Below are 19,439 nucleotides of genomic sequence, written 5' to 3'. Positions count from 1 at the left end.
AAAGAAGTCACAGGTAGCATCCGCAGGCCAGGCCTGATGACAGCATGTGAGAGAGGATACAACCTTGCTCCTTGCATCACCTTCTCTCTTGATGGATGGATCTACTCATATATATCCAATAACCCACTAATCTAATATAGTCCGGATCCGGTATTCATTACCATCAGCAACTCATCAACCTAATGGCCTGGTTTGGATCACAACATTAGGCCCATTTGTTGGATCATCAAACACCCATGTTAGATTTCACTAATCACGGCCCTCCTAATCTTTTTTAAGGCACACCGCACAAGCCATGAGGTGGTATTAAATGGTAACATGCCACTAATTTTTAAGCTTATCCACCTTATCCCATCACACAAGTTAACCAGCATGGAGCACTTGTTAAACTAATGAATGATAAAGGTTCCTTGTTAAGATAAACAATCTTCTTTATCTCCTTAATTTTTGAGAAATATAAGGACAAAACAAACCTCATCTGGATAATAATTCAAAGCTTTATTTTTTCGTACTACTTATCCTCTAAGATTGTATCAGAGCTAAACTATTCGGCTTATATGTCCCTCAACAGAAAATATTTGTTGTGGAACCTAGTCCTAAATTACACTTAAAGACTCTTTAAGCTAGATCTTTATGTTTTCAAGGAAAGAGATTTTCAATGAGACGTTCTGATCTTTTCAGGTTTTTCATCTACTATGTCACATGGCTGAGAGATTTTCTATAGTCCATTAATTTGTTCAGGGATTTATGTGTCACCAAAACAAAAGTTTAGAGGTATTATGTGTCAATAAAACAAAAGTTTAGAGGTATATGAAAATAGGATAGTAGAGTCTACATATCCATATAAATATATATATATATATATATATATATATATATATATATATATATATATATATATATATTCCTTTCTTTTTTTTCTTTTTCTTTTTACAGAAAATGAGTGCACAAGAACTGCTACTAGGTACTGATGTGTACAGGAAGAGGTCGGTGGAAAAATAAGAGAGGCCTATAATATCTGCCATAAAATATCCTGGTTGTTTACAAGGGAAGTTTCCATATTTACACAAAGCATATCCAGAAAAGCACCACTCCTTTGAGAATTGAGACTAGATAGATATAGATAGATAGATAGATAGATAGATAGATAGATAGATAGATTGAGACGAAGCTTCATGGTGTACATGAGAGAAAGACACTTCCGCTAGCTCTTCACTTTCAATTTGGAGCTGATAATGTCCTTTGCAGCAGCTTCCGCTTTATGGGGAGCTGAGCAGCCATTTCCATACGCAGCTGTCCACAATACAACAACAAAATTAATAACATGTATATATGTATATAAATAATATGATTCTTTTATATTTACCTCCTCATACTCTTTCTTTAGCTTCGAGTTCTCCTCCAACAGCTGAGTTGCCTCCAGCTCTAGCTCATTCGTATAAGCCTGCTAATTAATTAACAAGAAGAATTTTTTTAAAATAAAAAATAAAAAATTTACAAAGTTCTTCTTTGTCCCTATGAACATCTCTCTTATAGCAAGAAGCAAGCAGAACATGCAAAACTTAAAAAGATATGAAGTTGATGATGCCTGCTTTCTAGCCCTGGACCGAGCCGCCGACTCCCTGTTCTTAATCATCCTCTTGTTGCGCCCCTCGGCCCGGCCGCAGATGCTGAAGCTTTTGCGGCCGTTGAGATGGCAGCTGCTCTTGTGGCGCCCAGGGCTGAGGCTAATATGAGGGATTTGAGGAGTCAAGGGAAGAGCAAAGGAGGAAGAAATGGGTGGTGGTGGTGGTGGTGGTGCAGCAGCCTTGAAGGCTCCTGTCAGGAGATCTTGGAGGATGCTCCCCCTGGAAGTTATTATGTCTTTCCACACTTCTTCCATTGTGAGAGGAAAATATGAGATAGAGGAGGAATTAGATGAGGAGGAGGAATAGATGAGGAGGAGGAGGAGGAGGAGGTCCCTCCTTGATCTCAGATGGCACAACACACATCACTGTGGCTTGTGGGCCAGAAACGAATAGAATATACTTACTTACTTACTTACTAGGCGAGGAGATTGGCTGCACCGCTGATGCGGGAAAGTCCTTGACTTGGTAACTCTCTCTATCAGAGGCTGACAAGTGTGAAGATGCAGCACGAGAATCCTGCAGGCATGGACGCAGAGGATCTGCTCAAAGATGACTGAGGGAGGGGGGAGTAGAGGAGAGAGTGTACTTGCTTGCTTCCGAGTTCCGATGGTTTGAGTGGAAAACAATGGGAGACTGGGAGTGATATATAATATTATTGTCTGCTGCTCGAATTAAAATTGCTTTTCTAAAAACTGGGTCTACGGACTACAGAGATTGATAGATAGATAGATAGATGATCTTAGCTTCTACTGTTTGCTATTGAGTACAGCCGCGATAATTTTATTTGACCCAATGAGATTGGGGGCGTAAGGTACACACGGTACAGAATCACACTATCAAATGGACCGTCAAATCGCTTGTCCTTGTTTTTTTCTTTTAATCTACTTTTCTCTTTCTCTTTTTTCTTTGTGCTTGCTTTGGATACCTATTCATTTCGTTAGTGGCATTCTGCTGGATGGGGTATAGCCGTATAGGAATAGTATAGTAGGGGAACAAACATGAAGAGGCTTTTGTATAAACGAAATAGAGCTTGTATTCTTCTAAGACAAATGTGACGGGACCCCAGGTGCCAGAATCAATAGACAAAATTTTACACAGCTCTGAGGAAAGGGCGAGTCTTCTGGCCCAAAAATAAAACTACCAATATCTTGAAAGTACTTCGTAGGTATCGACAGTTTTAAGTTAAATCTTACCGGCAATGATTTATATTAACACGTTTTTCTATTAAATTTTTAGTTCTCTCAAAAGAGAATAATGTCGGTTGAGAGAGAGGCAGCAAGGCACATTCAAAAGATTGAACATGGATCAGCTGCCTCGAACGAAGAAAATCGCTTGTAATGGGTATATATATCATTCGACAATTGGTCAGAAAAGATACGGTCATCTAACATAAAAGATAGAGCATGAAACAGATGAAAAGGGATGGACTGGCCTACAAAGACAAGAAAGATGGTGGAAAAGAGAGTTATTGATGTTAAAAGCAAGAAAAGCGAAGATAAAGTTTAGGACGGAAGCAGAAAGCAATCGACAACTAAAATGCATACAATGTAATGAAGAATGTCAAGAATCAGTAATTGTTATTTCAAGCTGTTGACTGAAGGTGAAGTGCAGTTTGTACAGAAAATGTTTAGGAACCAGGAGGACCAGAAAAGACAACTTGAATTCTGAGAACGTATTTGGTTTCATTGGTAGCAGATGCTGATACATATCGGTTTGGCAAAAGATGTAACTGTAATAGTATATGGAGCAAGCTCAGATCACAAGAAAAAAAGAAAAAAAAAATGTCAGCATACAAGAAAGCAAGGTAATTAATTGTAACGATCTGCAATAGAAATTAAAGAAAGAGTATAATCATAACTTATCTAAAATTTCTAACAATCTGTTCCTCTTGACCCAATTCTCTAAGCATCCAACGGCTCAATGCGGTTCCTACTGAAAAAATATATGGTGATACTAGACCAAAAATGCTGGGCATGCCCAGGAGCATTCCCCGTTGAAGAAAACAAGCACGCCAATGAGGTATCAAAAATTCAATAAAAAAAAAAACCAAAGTACAATCAATGCCAAACCAAACTATACAACTCAAAGACTAGAAAACCTAAATAAAAAACTTATTTTGTCATTTTATCTTTTTGTTTTTCTCTGATTTACTCTTTTTCTTTTTCTTTTCTTTTTTTTTCTTTTTTTAAAATTTTTAATTTTTTTTAAATCTTTTATATTCTTCTATGTGAACCAAGATGCCAATGCTAGCAACAACAACGACCTTAGTAAACCATTCCAACAAGTTGCTCCTTTAACAAATAGCTCTGCTAAGCTGCTCTTTCTCTTGCATTCTTCCAGCAAGTCATTCCCCATTCCATTTGGCTCACCACAGTGCCGCTGTTGCTTTGTTCCAGATGTTGATATAAAAGCTACGTAGGATTTTGGCCTGTTGTGCTGCTTGAATTAGAAGCTCCCTCATCCCCTTCTTCCAGACGAACACCATATATGCGGCCAGCCAGATAATCGGGGCTTGCTTGTGTTGAAGACTGAGGGCCTAAAGTAGTACCATACTGATTTGAGAATGGAGGCAATATCCAATTCCTCCAATCAATACGTCTCCTTATTCTCATACCCTACAAAAGGGAACAAAAGAGGAAAAGCAACCAGGTAAGATAAGAATCAAGCACATATTGTTTATAGTAATATTTTGAACACTGAAACTAATCAAAGCCTCAACAAAGTAATTTTGCAATGGATGAATCAGAGCAACATAATGAGGAAAGCTTATCATGCTGTAATTCAATCATAAAAAGAAAAATGAAGAACATATTCTGTGTTTGGTACCTGTACTTCAACTACGGTTGAGCCTCTAACAGCTTCAAGTATAAGTTGTATATTGCTTGTTAATTGCTTGACCTGCATGTTATGACAACAAAAATAAGTTGTAAATTATCTAAAACTGAAAATGCATATGAAAGAAATGCAGATGCCAGAGTAGCCAAGATGAGAAAAGCACTCAGGCTGTAAATGGAAATAAACTATGACAATAAATCTCATTGTGGCCTAATAATTTCCAAGTGCTTATTATATTGAGGTATATGCCTTGAGAAGGATGGGAAGGAAAAAGAATGGCATGGAAAGAAGGTTAGGAAAGGCATGATAGCACTTAATTTAATGATGACTCCTACATTAAATAGAGATGTTGACAGAAAAAGGATCTATATAGGGAACCCAAAATAGTTGGGACTGGAGGATTGTTATTGTTGCTGTACTAGCATTTATGACTTCATACTTTACTCCATTAAGTAAGCATCAAGCGAACTGCATTACTACAGAAGCTATTTGGAATATTTGAGCAATGTGCCCAGGATACCCATCTTTATAAAAGTCTGGATGTGCAGGTTCTATAGTTGTCTTTGTTTCAAACTCAATTATCATAGCATCTTATTCAGTCACATTGCATTCTCTTCATTTTGATCTTCTCTAGATTCTTAATATTTTCTGAAATTTGAAATTTCATGTCAAATCTACTTATGCAAGATCTACACTAGACTATTATATATTTATATGTATCACATGAGTTATCAACCAATATATATTAGTGCCGATCGATACTTTGGTTTTGCCCCTATTTCAGATTGGAAATGGCCGATCCAAATACTTATAAACCAGTACTTCAAACTCCGGAGATAACTATAATCCTGTACGAGTAAATTTCACATGAAATTTGAAAAACATATTTAAATTCTAGAAAAAATCAACATGAAGAGAGTGCAGCATGACCGAATATAATAGAACAAACACATTTAGATCTTCATAAAGCTAGGGCCCTAGGCACACAATTCAATATAACTACATATGAAACAGCAGAAGGACCAAATTTAAAGGTATTAATTATAAAATACTATGTTTGGATGTAGAGAACAAGAGATAAAATAAGAGAAGAAAAGGAGAGAGAGGAGAAAATAATTTTCTCTCTTGTCTGGATATCCAAAAGAAAAAGGAAGGCAAAAGTTTCTCTTTCTTTCTCACTTTCCCTTGGAGAGAAAAAAGGTGACTACTAAAGACTCTTTTTTCTCTCTTTTTATCTACCACTTTGTCGGTCCCCAAAATCCTCTATCTATTAATCTTCCTAAGCTCTCCACTTTTAGATAGAAAAATGTAACAGTCAGAGACCACTTTTCTCTGTCCCTTTCTCCATTCTCTCCTAAGAAAATTATCCGAAAAAGATAAAATCTCTCTCCCCTAAGTTTCTCCTCTTCTCTCTTGTTCTCTTCATCCAAATAGGGTGCAAATGCAGAACTAGCCTGAATGAGAGAAGGAACAGTGATCTGATAAGAAAGAGAGAATGAAAAAGGAAGAATAAAAGAAGATAGGAGTGGAGGAGAGACATAACATATGGCCTAAAGATCATAAATTTGAAACGAGAACTTTCATCAAATAAATTGAAAAACCCACTTCTACAACTGACTGTCAAAACCCACCTCTGGAATTATCACCAACTATCTAAACCTACCTCTACAATAATATAGAGTCCCTTTCAACTTTCAAAAGGTGAAAATCTGAATAACAGGGAAACAGAAGTACCTTAGAATTTTTCCTCTTTTATGTTCCAACCTCACTAACACTATGGCACTACGCAGTAAAGGATCATGTGAAATATTAAAGTCATTATTTTCACTCAACATGTGCTGCAGTTGTCTTTCGACAAAATGCAGAAATCAATCAAATGAGGTTGCAAGAGCATTTCCAATTGCCTGGTATAGAGAATTATGTCATTTGATATCCTGGGTACCAAACTGAACATTTCAGCTCTGTACTTGCTTCTCTTACCACACTCTTTAGTTAGCAAGAAGCAACCTACGACTGCGGTGACCTGAGATATCAAGCTAAAATTAACCAATGCTTGCCTTCGCGAACAGGAAAGATCTTCACAGATAAAGAGGACCATACACATATAACTACAACTGACTAAAGAGAATGAAAAACGCCAAGCATATGCATCTCACAATGTACCATCAAATTTAATTAAACTCACAAAACCAATAGCAAAGGTACAATGATTCAATGAAAGCTATAATTGCTCTAAAGTGCATTACTCTATACATATAAGAAATTGTAATGGCACAAATCAATTGAAGGATCGCATGAATCAACACCTGAATCACATTAATCAGCGGTATACCTGGATGGAAGCTATAATTATCATTACTTAACATTGCTTATTCTTAATTTGGGTTAAACCAACCCAACAATATAAATGAACGAGGTCTACATGGGATCATGCATGTGAATAAATAGAAACATAAAAAATGTATACAAAACCAACAGGATTATGTAGAAATCTACAACACCAATATAATATAACAAGAAAAGACTCTTAAAACCATTATGTTGGATTCAACAGTACAAAAAAAATATTTGTATGTTCAAACTTCAAAATCGCACTCTTAAAGCATTTCCTTAGTGCAGCTGTATCAAGAAGCCTACCCGATCAAAGTAAGCTTCTTACAGCAACAAAATGATTGCAACTTATTGCAAAAGAAGTTTCCGATAAATAAGATTATAATCCTGCTTAGTATAAGAAATATCTGAAAATTATGGACTAGAAAACAGAAGAAAAGGCTTCCTGAACAGAACTATTCAATAGAGAATGTGTCTAATAGAATCCAATGTTCAAACTTTGAGATGAATCTTCACATATAAACTATAACCAAACATATTGAATTATCAACAGCTCAACACTACTTAAAGCATTGTTTCAAGTGCACAGAAAATATATCATAGTATAAGAATCTGATATTAATGATTTATAACTGGTAACCCCTCCAAATCAATGGGTTTGGTAAACAATGTTCAGATACAAATCTATGATCTGCAGTCCTCGTTCTATTCTTAGCCGAAAAGTAAGAGCAGTTAGAACTTTTCTTTGCTCATGTAGCACTATAAATTTTCTTTTGAACATCTCCAAACCATTGCAAGTGATTCTCACATAATTTGTTCTCTATAGGTGCCATCCCCAACTTGTGGTTCACACACTCATTCTTATTCTACTTTTGGTAGTAAGCCTAATCAACATTCACATATCGGTCACATTCAACTCTTGCATACATTGTTTCTTAGCTTTGCAACATGATAAACTAATGTTCAAAAAAAATACAGTGCCTTTAGATCGAAGAGCTATTTGAATTCGTAGGTTTATGATTGTTTATCTGATAGCTCTCACTACCTAATGCATCACTTAATAGCAACACGTCATTTGTTATCATCTTTCCACAAATCTGCAACATTCGCTCACTTGTCAAAGGGTAAATAAATCACAAACAAAGCTGAAAAACCAATCAAATGAAGTATACTTCAACTTTTTCTCCACCTTCAAAACAAGCTTATTCAATCTCAACTTAAGCCACTTCTTCAAATGCAGTTGAAGAACTTTTAGGTTATTTCAGATTGTTTCCTTTTATCTTCAGATCTTAAAAGGAGTATCCTTTAAACTTCTAAAGAGTATGACGAGAAATAGCAAATATTCTAAAGCTAGTAAATAACTGCAATTATACGGTGCCACAAAGATAATGACATTATTCATGATGAGCATTGCAGTCAATTTGGTTATAGCAAAAGACAGTAACAGTTTAAACTTTTTTAACATGTTGCACAAACAATGGGCTACCATTTATGAGAATAAAAAAGCAGGAGGATTAAAATTTTATTCACTACATGAACAATTACAAGTTAAAAAACAATTAGTTTGAAATGGGATGGACGATCCCAATTTTTTAAATCTTTCCATGATTTTTATAAAACGATTCAAACTTACAAGCAAATATTATGATGGTTGAAACAAACAGCATAGTCCCATTATATGGATACATGCATCTGACGTGGAACCTTCCTAAATCTACCTAAAGAGGGTATTTTATCTAGATATAGAGAAAGCAGAAATTTAAAATAAACAGAAGATGCTGATGTCTCCTTCCCGCTGTTCTACATGGCTACTTGTAATATTTCTAATTTGACATATATTGAGCTTACTCTAACAGCCACAGGAATTGGACTCCTAGTCTACATAAGCACTTTCAACAAGATATATATTACCAATATTGCAACATCATGAATTCAACACCTTAAAACTAGTAAAGTAACAAAGAAGAAAAGCAAACAACATAGCGTCATTCTGCAAGATAACCTCCTGGTCTAACACCAATAGCTCATTAGTATTAAATTCCAAAAACAGTTAACGGTTCCCCTCCATGCAAAACCAAAGCCCAGTAGCTTATAACTTATAAAATTCACATTTCCCTAAGAAAGAAAATAAAATGTATAACGCAGAAATCAGGCAGTAGAGCTGAAACTATAGAAAGAATTATCTCACTTTATTGAAATTTGCAATCACAGAAAGTCGAACCCAGCCTTGGTCATCCATCTGCTGCCTCAAGTATACGTCCTTGCACAAATTCTCAGGACTGCAAAGTAAATTAATGAAATCAGATAAGCTAAAGGAACCAACCAAATATCATTACTCAAAGAACAATACACCAATACCTGAAATAGTAATCTATCTGCCTCATCAAAAGATGCTGAAGATCTGCCTGAGAATGGAACACTTGAGGGGCCACAGCCGGTGGCACTTGATGAGGAGCGTAACTCATGTTCCTAAGCTGCTCAACTGGCAGGTGCTGTGGGATGAGATACATAGGATAGGAAGATTCTGACATGCAGATCAAAGATCATTAATAAATCTATTTTCACCACAGAAAGATCAGAACAAACACTGCAACCCAACTTACCAGGAAAGCCCACCGGGCTGAAAAAGGCGGGACTGGGGTAGGCGCGCCAACAAATGGCATCGAAGCAGGCGGAGGTGGGGGCCACTGCTGCTGCTGCTGGGGAATCGGCTGTGCATCTCTATCACTATAATTACGATGAGAATTCCAATCGTAGCCCCCCCTTGCATGATATTCTCGCCGGTTCCCATACCCCCCACCACCTCCTCCACTATTACCGCCCCTGCGGCCACCTCCATACGCCCGATGGTAATTGCCTCCACCATGATGACGCGACGTGTACCCACCACCTCTTGGGCCATGATCCCAGCTGTTACTACTCTTACTAGGAAGATCTGATCCTTCCTTCAGGGAAGGCTCAGCAATGGATTGCTTTTCCTTAACACTCTTATCAGTCTCGACCAAAGCAGGTGGCGATTGAGGTGGCGGGGATCCGCCATTGGCCAATGCACCACCACCACCGTCGTCGCCGAGCCTCGTTGAGTTAAGGTTTGGAGCAGAAGATGTAACCACAGAACCCTGAAATTGGAACGAATCAATCAGCATCACATGAAAAAAAAAAAAAAGATATATATATATATAATTAAAAAAAAGATCAAAATTTTTTACTCGATTCACACCTGGGGAGCGGCGATTGATCCATCCGAGAGGTTTTTGAGTGAATCCGAAGAGGATGATTTACTCGAAGCCTTGATGGATACCGAGAGCGGCGGCCAGGAAACTGCTCCCATCACTGGGCCCACTTCGCTCGCCCCATTAGACGGCATGTTCCAAGCCGGCTTCTTCCCCTTTCCCGCGCCATTACCGTTGATCACGTGCTCCGGGCCATCGGACGGCGGTGGAGGTGGCGGCGGCGCGTCGGAAGAAGTGCTCGCGTTCTCCGAGGTGGAGATCGGAGGTGAGCGATCGGATCGCTCCAGAGTGGATATCGCCGCCCCATCATGCGATGCCTGCTTCGCCGTCGGCGGCGATGAGGCAGAGGAGGCGCCGCCGTGGCCGCGGCGTGCGGCGCGGGGGGAGTGGTTGTTCGAGAGAGGATCGGAGCCCGGAGACATGTGAGCGAGGGCGAGGGCGAGGGCGAGGGCGAGTGCGAGGGCGAGGGTTTGAGTTTCGACCGGAGGAAGTCTCGAGGGGAAGATGATTAATAGAGATCGAGAACAGAGGCGGATAGGTAATAGAGAGTCAAGCGGAGAGTAATAAGGATTAAGGAAATATTTAGGCGTGTTTCAATGCAAGATTAAGATCTGACGGAACTCGACGGAATACATATAGCGATCAGTATAGAAATAGTACGATAGATCTAGCAAATTCATATAGACTATCGAGTAAGTATACTAATCGTATAGTTATGAATAATTAATAATAATAATAATAAAATTAAAATATTAAAAAAATATTAAAAAATTTAAAAATTTAAAAAATTTAAAAAAATTGCACCTTGTGTGTGGGAACATATCGCAGGTGAATAGGACTGGACATGCTCTGCCAGGAATGGGATAATGACCGAGCAAACGATAGTGCAACTCGCTCGGGACTAAGCCACGCCAACCCGGTCGAAGATCAAGATGACTAGGGGGCAACGATCGGTGGAGGTAGAGACACATTCACTAGAGCTTATCCAAATCATAAAGCTTTTCCAAACTATCGACTCATCCACGTATATAGAGAAGGCAACCATGCGGCGACCAAACGGGGTAAGACTGCGTCTCAGGCCGTCTTGTTAGGGCCGAAAGAATCCATGCCCCCTAATATTTGTAACTGCCTAAACTTTGATGCCTTAACCAATTTGGGAGTTAAGCCAGCTAAATTCAGCTCATATTTCAAAAAAATAGAAAAAGAAAAAAGAATGATTAAAAAAATAAAAAGGTTAATTAATTTAGAGGCAATTTTATTTAGATCTTATAAATTATCAGTATTTTACATGTATAGAGAAACTATGCGAAACTCTAAACTAAAAAAAGAAAAAATTTGGATCAAAAGGGTCTATATTGTATGTAAAAAAACTGATAATAATTTATGAGGTCTAGTAAATTTATTGTTTCAATTTATCAACACCAGGTTTTTACTTAATCCTAGAGTAACAATCCAGTTTAAAATTTGTTAGGTCAATTAATAAATGAAATATTACAGTTTCACCTAAATCAAGGCAAGAAGTTTTATGGCAATAACACTTGCACTTGCCACAAATCTTTTAGGTTGATCAAGACGCGTGGTAGATAAGATCTATTAGAAAAATCTAAGCATTTTATTAATGTTTAATAAGCTTTATACTAATCTAAGCATGCATGGAATTGGAAAAGGCGAGCCGCAAAATTTGACCTAATAAATCTGAGACATCATATAGAATCAATATTTTTGCCTGGGAAAAACATTAGAACACGTAAAGATAAAGATGTTTAATTAATATGTTCAGGTTGGCCAACTAATTTGGCACAGCATATATGTTGATCCAAATCATCACTACTCACTAACTATATCAAAATCCAAATATGGCATGACCTAGTTTTATTATCAGAGAGCTAAATAGGTGAGAAGCAATATTGATTATGATTCTTTTATTTTAAGAAACCAAGGGTATCTCAACCGGGGATAAGAATATAATGTACAAAAAGACGTGGGAGTATTAATTTACACGAGACGAGGGAGAGAGTGTCATACTTTTATTGCACTGCAACTACTCTTAACAAAATCCATAGCAATATATAAAACCAAGAAGCTTATTCCCATTCCTCTCACCCTTTTGCTCTTAATATAATCAAAGATTTATTTTTGTTTTTTATTTTAAAAAAAAGAACCATAGCAACCCATCAAGAGTTAACTACTTTATAAAGTTTCCTTTATTACTTTTCGGTCAGCAAAGTCAACTATACAACTGCAAGAGTAAATGTCTCAAAGTGGACGTCTTCAAGCAAGAGGCAAGAGGAGTTGAGTTGGCTTGCTAGCAAAGAGAAGTAGTCAGTCTTTTGCCAAGCAACATCTCCAAACCTACGTAAGCTAGCGAAGGGAGGAAGATCGGATCGGGTGCAGCCATGATTTGGAGAAATTTGCTACAATTCGGCGCTTGGCAGCGTATGATTGGGTAGCTTGGTTTGTGTCAGAGTCCTCCTATTCGAACTATCATCTATCGTATGTGAAACAGCCATAGCCATAGGAACGCCGCAACCCGCACGGAAACCCCAGCCATCTCGATCGCCTCGAGGAACGAGTGGAGAAGGAATGGGGAAAACCACGGGGACGCTATCGAGGGGAATAGGAGCGGAGTTATCCTCACCTCCTTCCAAGTTATTCCATCTCTTCTCCGAAACCGAGCTCGCGGCGGCGGCGCAGCTCGTCCAGCTCAGCGAGAGCGATGACTCGGAGGCGGATCTCGTCTACGCCTCCTGCTCGCCAGCTCGGTCCGTTAACACGTGCCATCCTCCCCTTGGTCGTGGGACGGAGGCAGCCGAAGATGACGTGGACGACGAGGTGGGAGGTGCGCGGAGGAGGAAGCCACGGTATCGTCGGATCGCTGATCTGTACGGGTCCACGTCGCCGATCCAAAACGGTAGTAAACCTTAAGACTTATAAAAGAGTAGAGGGAGGGAGAGAGAGAGAGAGAGAGAGAGAGAGAGAGAGATGGGCGGCTTGTAATAATGTAATTATTACCAAATACCAATTTAGATGTGTAGAGCGAGGGGTAAAATATTAGAAGGAAATTGTAGTTAGTGCAGTGTGGGTGGAAATCGAAGCATGCTTAGGTTTGGAATCAAATGGCATGAAGGAGATTAGTTTCTTTTTGTGAAGTTCGAGCATTTGAGTCTTAATCACTGGCAAGTTCTTAGATTTGTAGCTTTCGCATTCTTAAATTTGAGTCAATCCTTTTTTTTTTTTGAACGTCATTATATTGTTTCACTGAAAAATAGAGACTCAAGAGTCTGTCAAGAACCTTATTTATATCCCTCAAAGTTTAAGACGAATTGATTTCAAATGGTCTAAAGATGATGATTATAACAGCCTAAATAGTACATTATTGGAGAGCGAATTTCTTATCAAAACAACCTCAGATTATGTTAGTGTTGGAGAAATGCTTTACTGGTAGGTCCACTTTGCTATATTAGATTCCCTTAAGAACTCACCTAGCACATATGCATGCTGTTAAAGTTGACTGCTAAGTTTAAGAGGAAGAGAAAATGACCTTCACTGCCAAAAGATAGTTGTCAGCATAACACCATACATCCATTGTTGCAATGTTACTTCACCTGAATATCTTCTCTGTACAATTCTTCTTAAGACGATACCAAGCTCAGATGAATATAGCTCCTCTAATAAAAAAATTATAGAAAAAACCAAGTTCAGATCAATTAAGACAAGACCGCCTGACTGACCGATGACACAGTAGGGTGGAAGGAAAGATTTATTGACTGACAAAAATGGGAAAAGGAATTTCAATATACTATTCATCAAGTTGTCCCTGACCCAAAGGTCTTCACAATGCCACTAACTCTTTCGGCAAAACTCTTTGATGTGATCTTCTTCCCTGGAACATGGAAAGGGTTGGAGACAGCATCCACATATGCGGCATGGAACCTCCTGAAGAACTGAACACCGATGAAGATAAGTTAGATATAAGCAGGTTTCGAACGGGTTTGGAATTCTTTCTTGCCTCTGCAATAAAACTTTCGTAGGGTGTGGTGCCTTTCATAGTGATTCTTTTCTCGCTATGATTGATTATTTTTCTTAGAAGCTCAACCAAGAGCTGGACCCATCTAATTTTTCTGGTGAGGGGCCAATATGATCACCTGTTATAGTGTGATACATAGCTCTTCCAAAACTTACTGTAAAAAGTTCATTGAAGATGCCTTTTCCATTAAAGCAGGATACTTTGAATATTTACAACAGAGTAACAGACCAATCAAATCAAGGTGGAAATTTGCACAAAAGGATGGAGGAGGAGAGATCCAGAGATTCATCTATAAAGATCCAGAAAAGTCGCGAACAACAAAGGTAGCATGGCAACCTCCCAGCAAATCCCCCATTACTAAATGTTAAGTACTATGACAAATGAGGTATAAATTTGTCAATACATAATTAAATAATACCCAAAAGGATGGAGGAGAAGAGTTCCACAATAGGAGAGACTGTGAAATGATTGTAGATAAATTACACAGCAGGAAGCATGGTTGTATCTGTCACCATATTGTGCATACTAAAATCAATGGCTATATAGATGGAGTAGAACAGGTCTATATTAGAAGAAAGGCTCAAACAATCAGTACAATTAGTATATAATAAGATGGAAAATATTGATTATTGCTTGCTTACTGAATTTCCATATGGATGAAATAGAAAATGTTGAAAAAATATAAGAGACTCCAAAAAGATTAAATGCAGTCTAATGAGATAGAAGATTGCTTACATGAAATGTAGTGAAGACTTATGCATCTCACAGCATTACCTAATTGCTTGAGGCACATATGGATGGAGTAGAAAACATAAAAAATGCATCTCACAGCATTACCTAATTGCTTGAGGCACATATGGATGAAGTAGAAAACATAAAACATATTCTAGTAAGGGTCAGTAATAAGGGCTAGTGCTACTGGAGAACAGAACATCCTGTTACTTCTCAATGCACAAGATACAATTTTGAAGGCATAATCTTGTAAGAATGAGAATGGGCATACATTACTTTCCATAACATATTAACGTAAAAAAAACATGCAATAAGGACACAGGTGGTGATGTTCCAAGACTACAATATATTTGTATCAACTATCAAACCAATCATTAACGATCAATGAAGTGGAATTAAGCGGAATCAAACAAATGATATTAAGAAACTTACACTTCGTACATCGGCATCTTTGACATCTAGATCAGTGGTAACCATAATAAATTTCACCTTTGTGTTAGTCAAATATCCATACCTGCAAGGTATATACAACATCAAAACACCTATTTAACAAAAGAACAAAATAAAGATTCAGACTACTTACACTTTGTAGTTCTCTGTGGGATATAGAAGACCTAGAAATGTCTCGTTCAGAGTAGGTCCACTTCTCCTAGGGTTACTTACTAATAGAAGAAAAGAAACGAAGTAGCACACAATTCAATAGCCCAAAGTTTCACATTTGAAGAAATCTAGTGAGACCGCTTAAGAGAAGAAGAGAAGATGAACAGATCTGTGATAAATAATAATAATAATAATAATAATAATAATAATAGAAATAGGAGTAAAGAAGGGAAGACCTCTCTCGTCGATGGCGTCCAAGGAGCAGTGAACGATGTGATGGAGCTTGAGGGCGTCGTCGCCATCGCTGAAGCTCTGCAGGTACAGCGGGTTGTTCTGTGTACCAAAGGGAGGGGGAGACCGGATCAGGGCCGTTAGATCTAGAGGAGAGGGAATAGAAAGGTGGAGGAGTGGGCTAGCGTGTACGGACCTGATGGCCGACGACTGCGACGCAGACGATCATATCTCTCGTCTTCCTCTTCTTTCAGCGACCGCAGCGATCTTGGATTCGGAAGCTGGGAGACGTGCGGAGTTGGGAGAGGAGGAAGGAGATGGAAATGGGCCGAAGAAGGCCCAACTAATCACACTTGAAATGGATTTAGGCTCAAGAGGAATCTAGTCTGTTTTTTGAGTAATTTGTTCCTGAGAACCCCCTCTATTTTAGCTTTATTATGTAAAGACTCCTCCTCATTTTGTTATTCTTATCTTCTTTTTTATGTGCGCCTCTAGGATCAATTAAAGGCCGTTGGATTTATGATGGACGGACGCTTTTTCTCCCAAGGTCGCTATTAGAAGAAATCATCGTCCCTCCCTTCTCTTCGAGCTCTTCGTTACTTACTAGTGGGATTCATGGAAGGAAGCGAGGAGAAATCGAAAACCCTAGAAAGTTCTCCTCATGGAACGGTAGAAGACGAGGAGCTTCGTGCTCTCCTCCTTCCCGACCTAGGAGATCTTCCCCCAATCCCTCCCTCCTCGGTTGAGTTCAACTTCGCGCGTTACTTCGCTGTAGGTAATACTTCTAAAACCCCATTAAAATCCATCAAAAGCTCTATTTTTGTTACTTCCTTCTATTCCTTGATTCGTTTCCTCGATATTTACATAGATTTTTTGAAGCCTGGACATGATCAGTACATATATCGCCACGCCAATGGGTAGAGTTAGACTAGCAAGATCACATTTTTATTCTAGTTTTTGTATTTTTGCGTGAAATTTGATTATTTTTATATGGTTAACTTACTTTTGTAGATTATGCGTGATTGGTTTGGCTCCAACCCACGTCGCGCTGAGGGAGGAAGGTGGAATCACCGGTGTGGATTTCAATGTTGGCAAATCTGACCGCAGTGAGATGAAGGTTACCGGAAAGCGTAAAAGGGTAATGAGAAATTTGGTGAACTGATTAAGAGAGTTATATTCGAATAAATTGCTTGAATGATTATTATTGTCGATGCTGAGTTTGTGAAACAGAATGCACAACATTTTGAATCGAACACGGCCTTGTGTAAAGTTTGTGCAAATAGTACATCTTACATTGTCAGGTTTGTGACTGGAGTTTCATTTTGTTCTGATTAGTTAATGTTCTGTGACTTCTAAGTTGAAAAGATTGTGGCAAACTGGCAGGTGTTGTGTGAAAGGTTCTCTTTTGGAGGTCAATGATAGGTTGATCAAGCAACCTGACCTTCTTAACTTATCTGTGAGTATGAACTTATCTGAATGCGTCCTTGCTATGATCATATTTATGTCACATGTTAAATATAGGAATTATTCTTGTAAGTAACTAATTACTGTGGACAGTGCTTTAGAATGGGCGGAAAGATCATTTGTGCCCCGTTCTGAGTCTCTGACTATATCCTGTTGTTTGAGCAACTTCCTTTTTTCCGCTATAACCAAATCAATCTAACAATGAATTAATATAAATTAGTCAATGTATCTGGCGTTGTATCTAGCACACCTTTACCATGATGTTGAGGATGGCATGATAGCAAAATTTGATTCCTGTCTTCACTGTAATCAGGATACAGGACAAGGGAACTGCCTGACAATTTTCTATGTATGATGTATTATGTATTTAGTACTTACATGTGTGCTAGATGAAATTAAAAATGTTTGTTCTCGGATAGCACTCTCTTGAGTCCTTAACTAAGTCTGTAGATCTTAATTTAACATTTCATTTAAATTAGTGTTCTTAAACTTTTAACTGTTTTCATTAGCTTTAAAAACTTTACAATTCCTTTTCTTCCTTCTGTTCCCATCATTAAATATTTTCGGCAGATTTAATCGGATTATTGGGTCCCTTCTTCAGTAGTGATTCTGTATTTGTTTTTTTTTATCCTTTTTCTGTTAGGAGATCTTGAATGATAGAATTGAATAGAAAACTAGGTTGCTAACCCATAGAACTGCCATCAACTAGTGGGTTAGCGTAATGTTATTCTGTATTGGTTCTATAGAAGATACACCCAGTTAACTGTTGTCCTGTGCCAAAGTGGTTACAAATGAGAATGCACTTCCAGAAACATGCCACGTGCACTGTAGTCCTTTGGTACTGATATATTGGTCTTTCTAATGTGCAGGCAGAGAGAGAAGGATATATTGCAATTATCATGCCCAGACCTGCAGATTGGCTTAAGATCAAGGATTCGTTACTGAACTATGAAGACTACAAGAAGTTGAGAGGGCTCTGCTGACTCATGGTAGGTCTCTTTTGCAAAAGTTGTTATTACCCAAATAAAGAATCACATATACTTATTTTAGTGTTGTCGACATTTTGCCATATTGCACTCCAAAATAAGCCAACAATCATGACTCAACTTTCATGCCTGTTCCTTCCCCTACATTGTGTTTACTTTGAGTTACTCCATCCCTAATCACTTCTTATTCCTCTGCTGTCATCTAGGTTGTGATTGATCCGCCCTCAACAGGCAGGTTTATGAGGTTCCACCTTTTGCCTCTAATAATTCTTTGACACATTTTAAGTTATGAGTATATTGTATTATTGGTTATTTATGTGATTTAAGACCAAGACATGGTCATCTCAGCCTGCTCAACTTATGATGTATGTATTCTAGTATGCTCACTTTCATCCACAATTTGGACATGCAACTATAATCATGATATGCAACATTATCTCCTTGGTGCATGTATTCTGTGATGGAAACCTAAGTAACCGTAGTTATGAAGAATGGTTTCTTTCTGTCAAGGTACTTGCAGTAAAGTGCCTTATACTCTTTTTAACCAGTTAGGTTCTGCAATTCTTTATAATCACAGCATTTAGTTACATAAGGTAATCAAGTATGGTACTTGTCTTCTAACCTAGTATTACCAAGATTCCTTGAAATAGATGCTGTTATATTTGTGATGTATCCTCTCCAATTCATCAACATACTTCTCCCGTATGACCATGCCATTGCAGTCTGTTATTAACAATAATTTCACTGTTCTTCTGTTGACTCCCAAAGACATATCTTCCATAATGGAATATTCTTTAGTGTTTATCTAGAAATATTCAGTTGCTAAACATCTAATCTCTTAAAATGGACTTCACAAATGACGTCTTGATGCAGGATTTCTAGTTAGTGGTGCTTATTGAAAGCTCTTAAGTGAACTGGAGATCAGTATGGAAAGAACAATTGAAGAACAATTGGGATTGGTGATTATACCATGCTGTGAGATGCATGATGCTCAAAAGCTCTGAAATTGCATCAATCAAGTTTGGGTAACAGCCGCCGTAAATTAATTATTGAGCCAAAACTGAGAATCCTGATTGTGCTGCGTTGAGAGCTGCTTCAAGTGCAACCTTGAGGATGATTTTATTTGAGGATGATTTTATTTGCCTTATAAAACATCCAAATCATTCTCTATGTTCCTGAGAATAATTTCATTTTATTAGGAAGAAAGTATGCTGATGGCAATGAAGCTTCAAGACTCTCTTGAAAAGAAATTGCTTCTACTTGAACAGGGAATTGTTCATCTCTGATGACAGAATTGTAGCTTTGTTGTTTTTCCTTTTTCTTTACTATTTTAAATGAGTTTATGTGCATCTCCAAAGATTCACGCAGACAG

The 19,439-nt window shown here is 38.0% G+C and overlaps 4 protein-coding genes across 6 annotated transcripts; 1 reads left to right on the top strand and 3 right to left on the bottom strand.

The window, feature by feature from the left end:
• Positions 1 to 991: 991 nt before the first annotated feature.
• Positions 992 to 2,009, bottom strand: LOC140797134 (bZIP transcription factor 23-like). The gene is made up of 3 exons (XM_073150400.1): positions 1,589 to 2,009; positions 1,367 to 1,444; positions 992 to 1,293 (listed from the first exon to the last, which is right to left on the bottom strand). Exons 1-3 carry the CDS (start codon positions 1,880 to 1,882, stop codon positions 1,219 to 1,221), a joined length of 447 nt encoding a protein of 148 aa, XP_073006501.1. The 5' UTR covers positions 1,883 to 2,009; the 3' UTR covers positions 992 to 1,218.
• Positions 2,010 to 3,462: 1,453 nt separating this feature from the next.
• Positions 3,463 to 10,590, bottom strand: LOC140801129 (la-related protein 1C-like). Its single transcript, XM_073156138.1, has 6 exons — positions 10,015 to 10,590; positions 9,394 to 9,913; positions 9,153 to 9,318; positions 8,983 to 9,073; positions 4,455 to 4,526; positions 3,463 to 4,243 (listed from the first exon to the last, which is right to left on the bottom strand). The coding sequence occupies exons 1-6, from the start codon at positions 10,447 to 10,449 to the stop codon at positions 4,040 to 4,042; spliced, it is 1,488 nt and encodes a 495-aa protein (XP_073012239.1). The 5' UTR covers positions 10,450 to 10,590; the 3' UTR covers positions 3,463 to 4,039.
• A 2,956-nt stretch (positions 10,591 to 13,546) lies between these two features.
• LOC140784451 (uncharacterized) lies at positions 13,547 to 16,016 on the bottom strand. The gene is made up of 5 exons (XM_073131873.1): positions 15,814 to 16,016; positions 15,623 to 15,719; positions 15,370 to 15,448; positions 15,219 to 15,300; positions 13,547 to 13,971 (listed from the first exon to the last, which is right to left on the bottom strand). Exons 1-5 carry the CDS (start codon positions 15,844 to 15,846, stop codon positions 13,834 to 13,836), a joined length of 429 nt encoding a protein of 142 aa, XP_072987974.1. The 5' UTR covers positions 15,847 to 16,016; the 3' UTR covers positions 13,547 to 13,833.
• On the top strand, positions 15,921 to 19,416 carry LOC140784429 (uncharacterized). Of its 3 annotated transcripts, none has more exons than XM_073131861.1 (8): positions 15,921 to 16,392; positions 16,486 to 16,534; positions 16,629 to 16,755; positions 16,848 to 16,918; positions 17,001 to 17,073; positions 17,951 to 18,070; positions 18,274 to 18,298; positions 18,941 to 19,416. In XM_073131861.1, exons 1-6 carry the CDS (start codon positions 16,233 to 16,235, stop codon positions 18,062 to 18,064), a joined length of 594 nt encoding a protein of 197 aa, XP_072987962.1. In that variant the 5' UTR covers positions 15,921 to 16,232; the 3' UTR covers positions 18,065 to 18,070; positions 18,274 to 18,298; positions 18,941 to 19,416. The 3 variants fall into 3 exon arrangements, with proteins under 3 accessions (XP_072987962.1, XP_072987946.1, XP_072987954.1); XM_073131845.1 differs by having other exon boundaries at positions 18,274 to 18,311; XM_073131853.1 differs by lacking the exon at positions 18,274 to 18,298.
• Positions 19,417 to 19,439: the final 23 nt, after the last annotated feature.

Source organism: Typha latifolia, chromosome 1 (assembly GCF_019914945.1).
Source record: "Typha latifolia isolate L0001 chromosome 1, TyphaL0001v2, whole genome shotgun sequence".
NCBI classification, from domain to species: Eukaryota; Viridiplantae; Streptophyta; class Magnoliopsida; order Poales; family Typhaceae; genus Typha; species Typha latifolia.
Note: the sequence above shows the minus strand (reverse complement) of the source record. Positions and strands in the feature narration are given on the sequence as shown.

Coding starts and splice junctions, on each gene's coding strand:
- LOC140797134 (XM_073150400.1), bottom strand. CDS start 1,882: ATGGAAGAAGTGTGGAAAGACATAATAACTTCCAGGGGGAGCATCCTC. Junction 1,445..1,588: donor GGTCCAGGGCTAGAAAGCAG/GCATCATCAACT, acceptor ATTAATTAGCAG/GCTTATACGAATGAGCTAGA. Junction 1,294..1,366: donor TAAAGAAAGAGTATGAGGAG/GTAAATATAAAA, acceptor TATTGTGGACAG/CTGCGTATGGAAATGGCTGC.
- LOC140801129 (XM_073156138.1), bottom strand. CDS start 10,449: ATGTCTCCGGGCTCCGATCCTCTCTCGAACAACCACTCCCCCCGCGCC. Junction 9,074..9,152: donor CAGATAGATTACTATTTCAG/GTATTGGTGTAT, acceptor TTTACTTTGCAG/TCCTGAGAATTTGTGCAAGG. Junction 4,244..4,454: donor CAACCGTAGTTGAAGTACAG/GTACCAAACACA, acceptor TCCCTTTTGTAG/GGTATGAGAATAAGGAGACG.
- LOC140784451 (XM_073131873.1), bottom strand. CDS start 15,846: ATGATCGTCTGCGTCGCAGTCGTCGGCCATCAG. Junction 15,449..15,622: donor GGACGCCATCGACGAGAGAG/GTCTTCCCTTCT, acceptor TTCTTCTATTAG/TAAGTAACCCTAGGAGAAGT. Junction 13,972..15,218: donor AAGATGCCGATGTACGAAGT/GTAAGTTTCTTA, acceptor ATCGGTGTTCAG/TTCTTCAGGAGGTTCCATGC.
- LOC140784429 (XM_073131853.1), top strand. CDS start 16,233: ATGGAAGGAAGCGAGGAGAAATCGAAAACCCTAGAAAGTTCTCCTCAT. Junction 16,919..17,000: donor AGTACATCTTACATTGTCAG/GTTTGTGACTGG, acceptor GCAAACTGGCAG/GTGTTGTGTGAAAGGTTCTC. Junction 17,074..17,950: donor CTGACCTTCTTAACTTATCT/GTGAGTATGAAC, acceptor TCTAATGTGCAG/GCAGAGAGAGAAGGATATAT.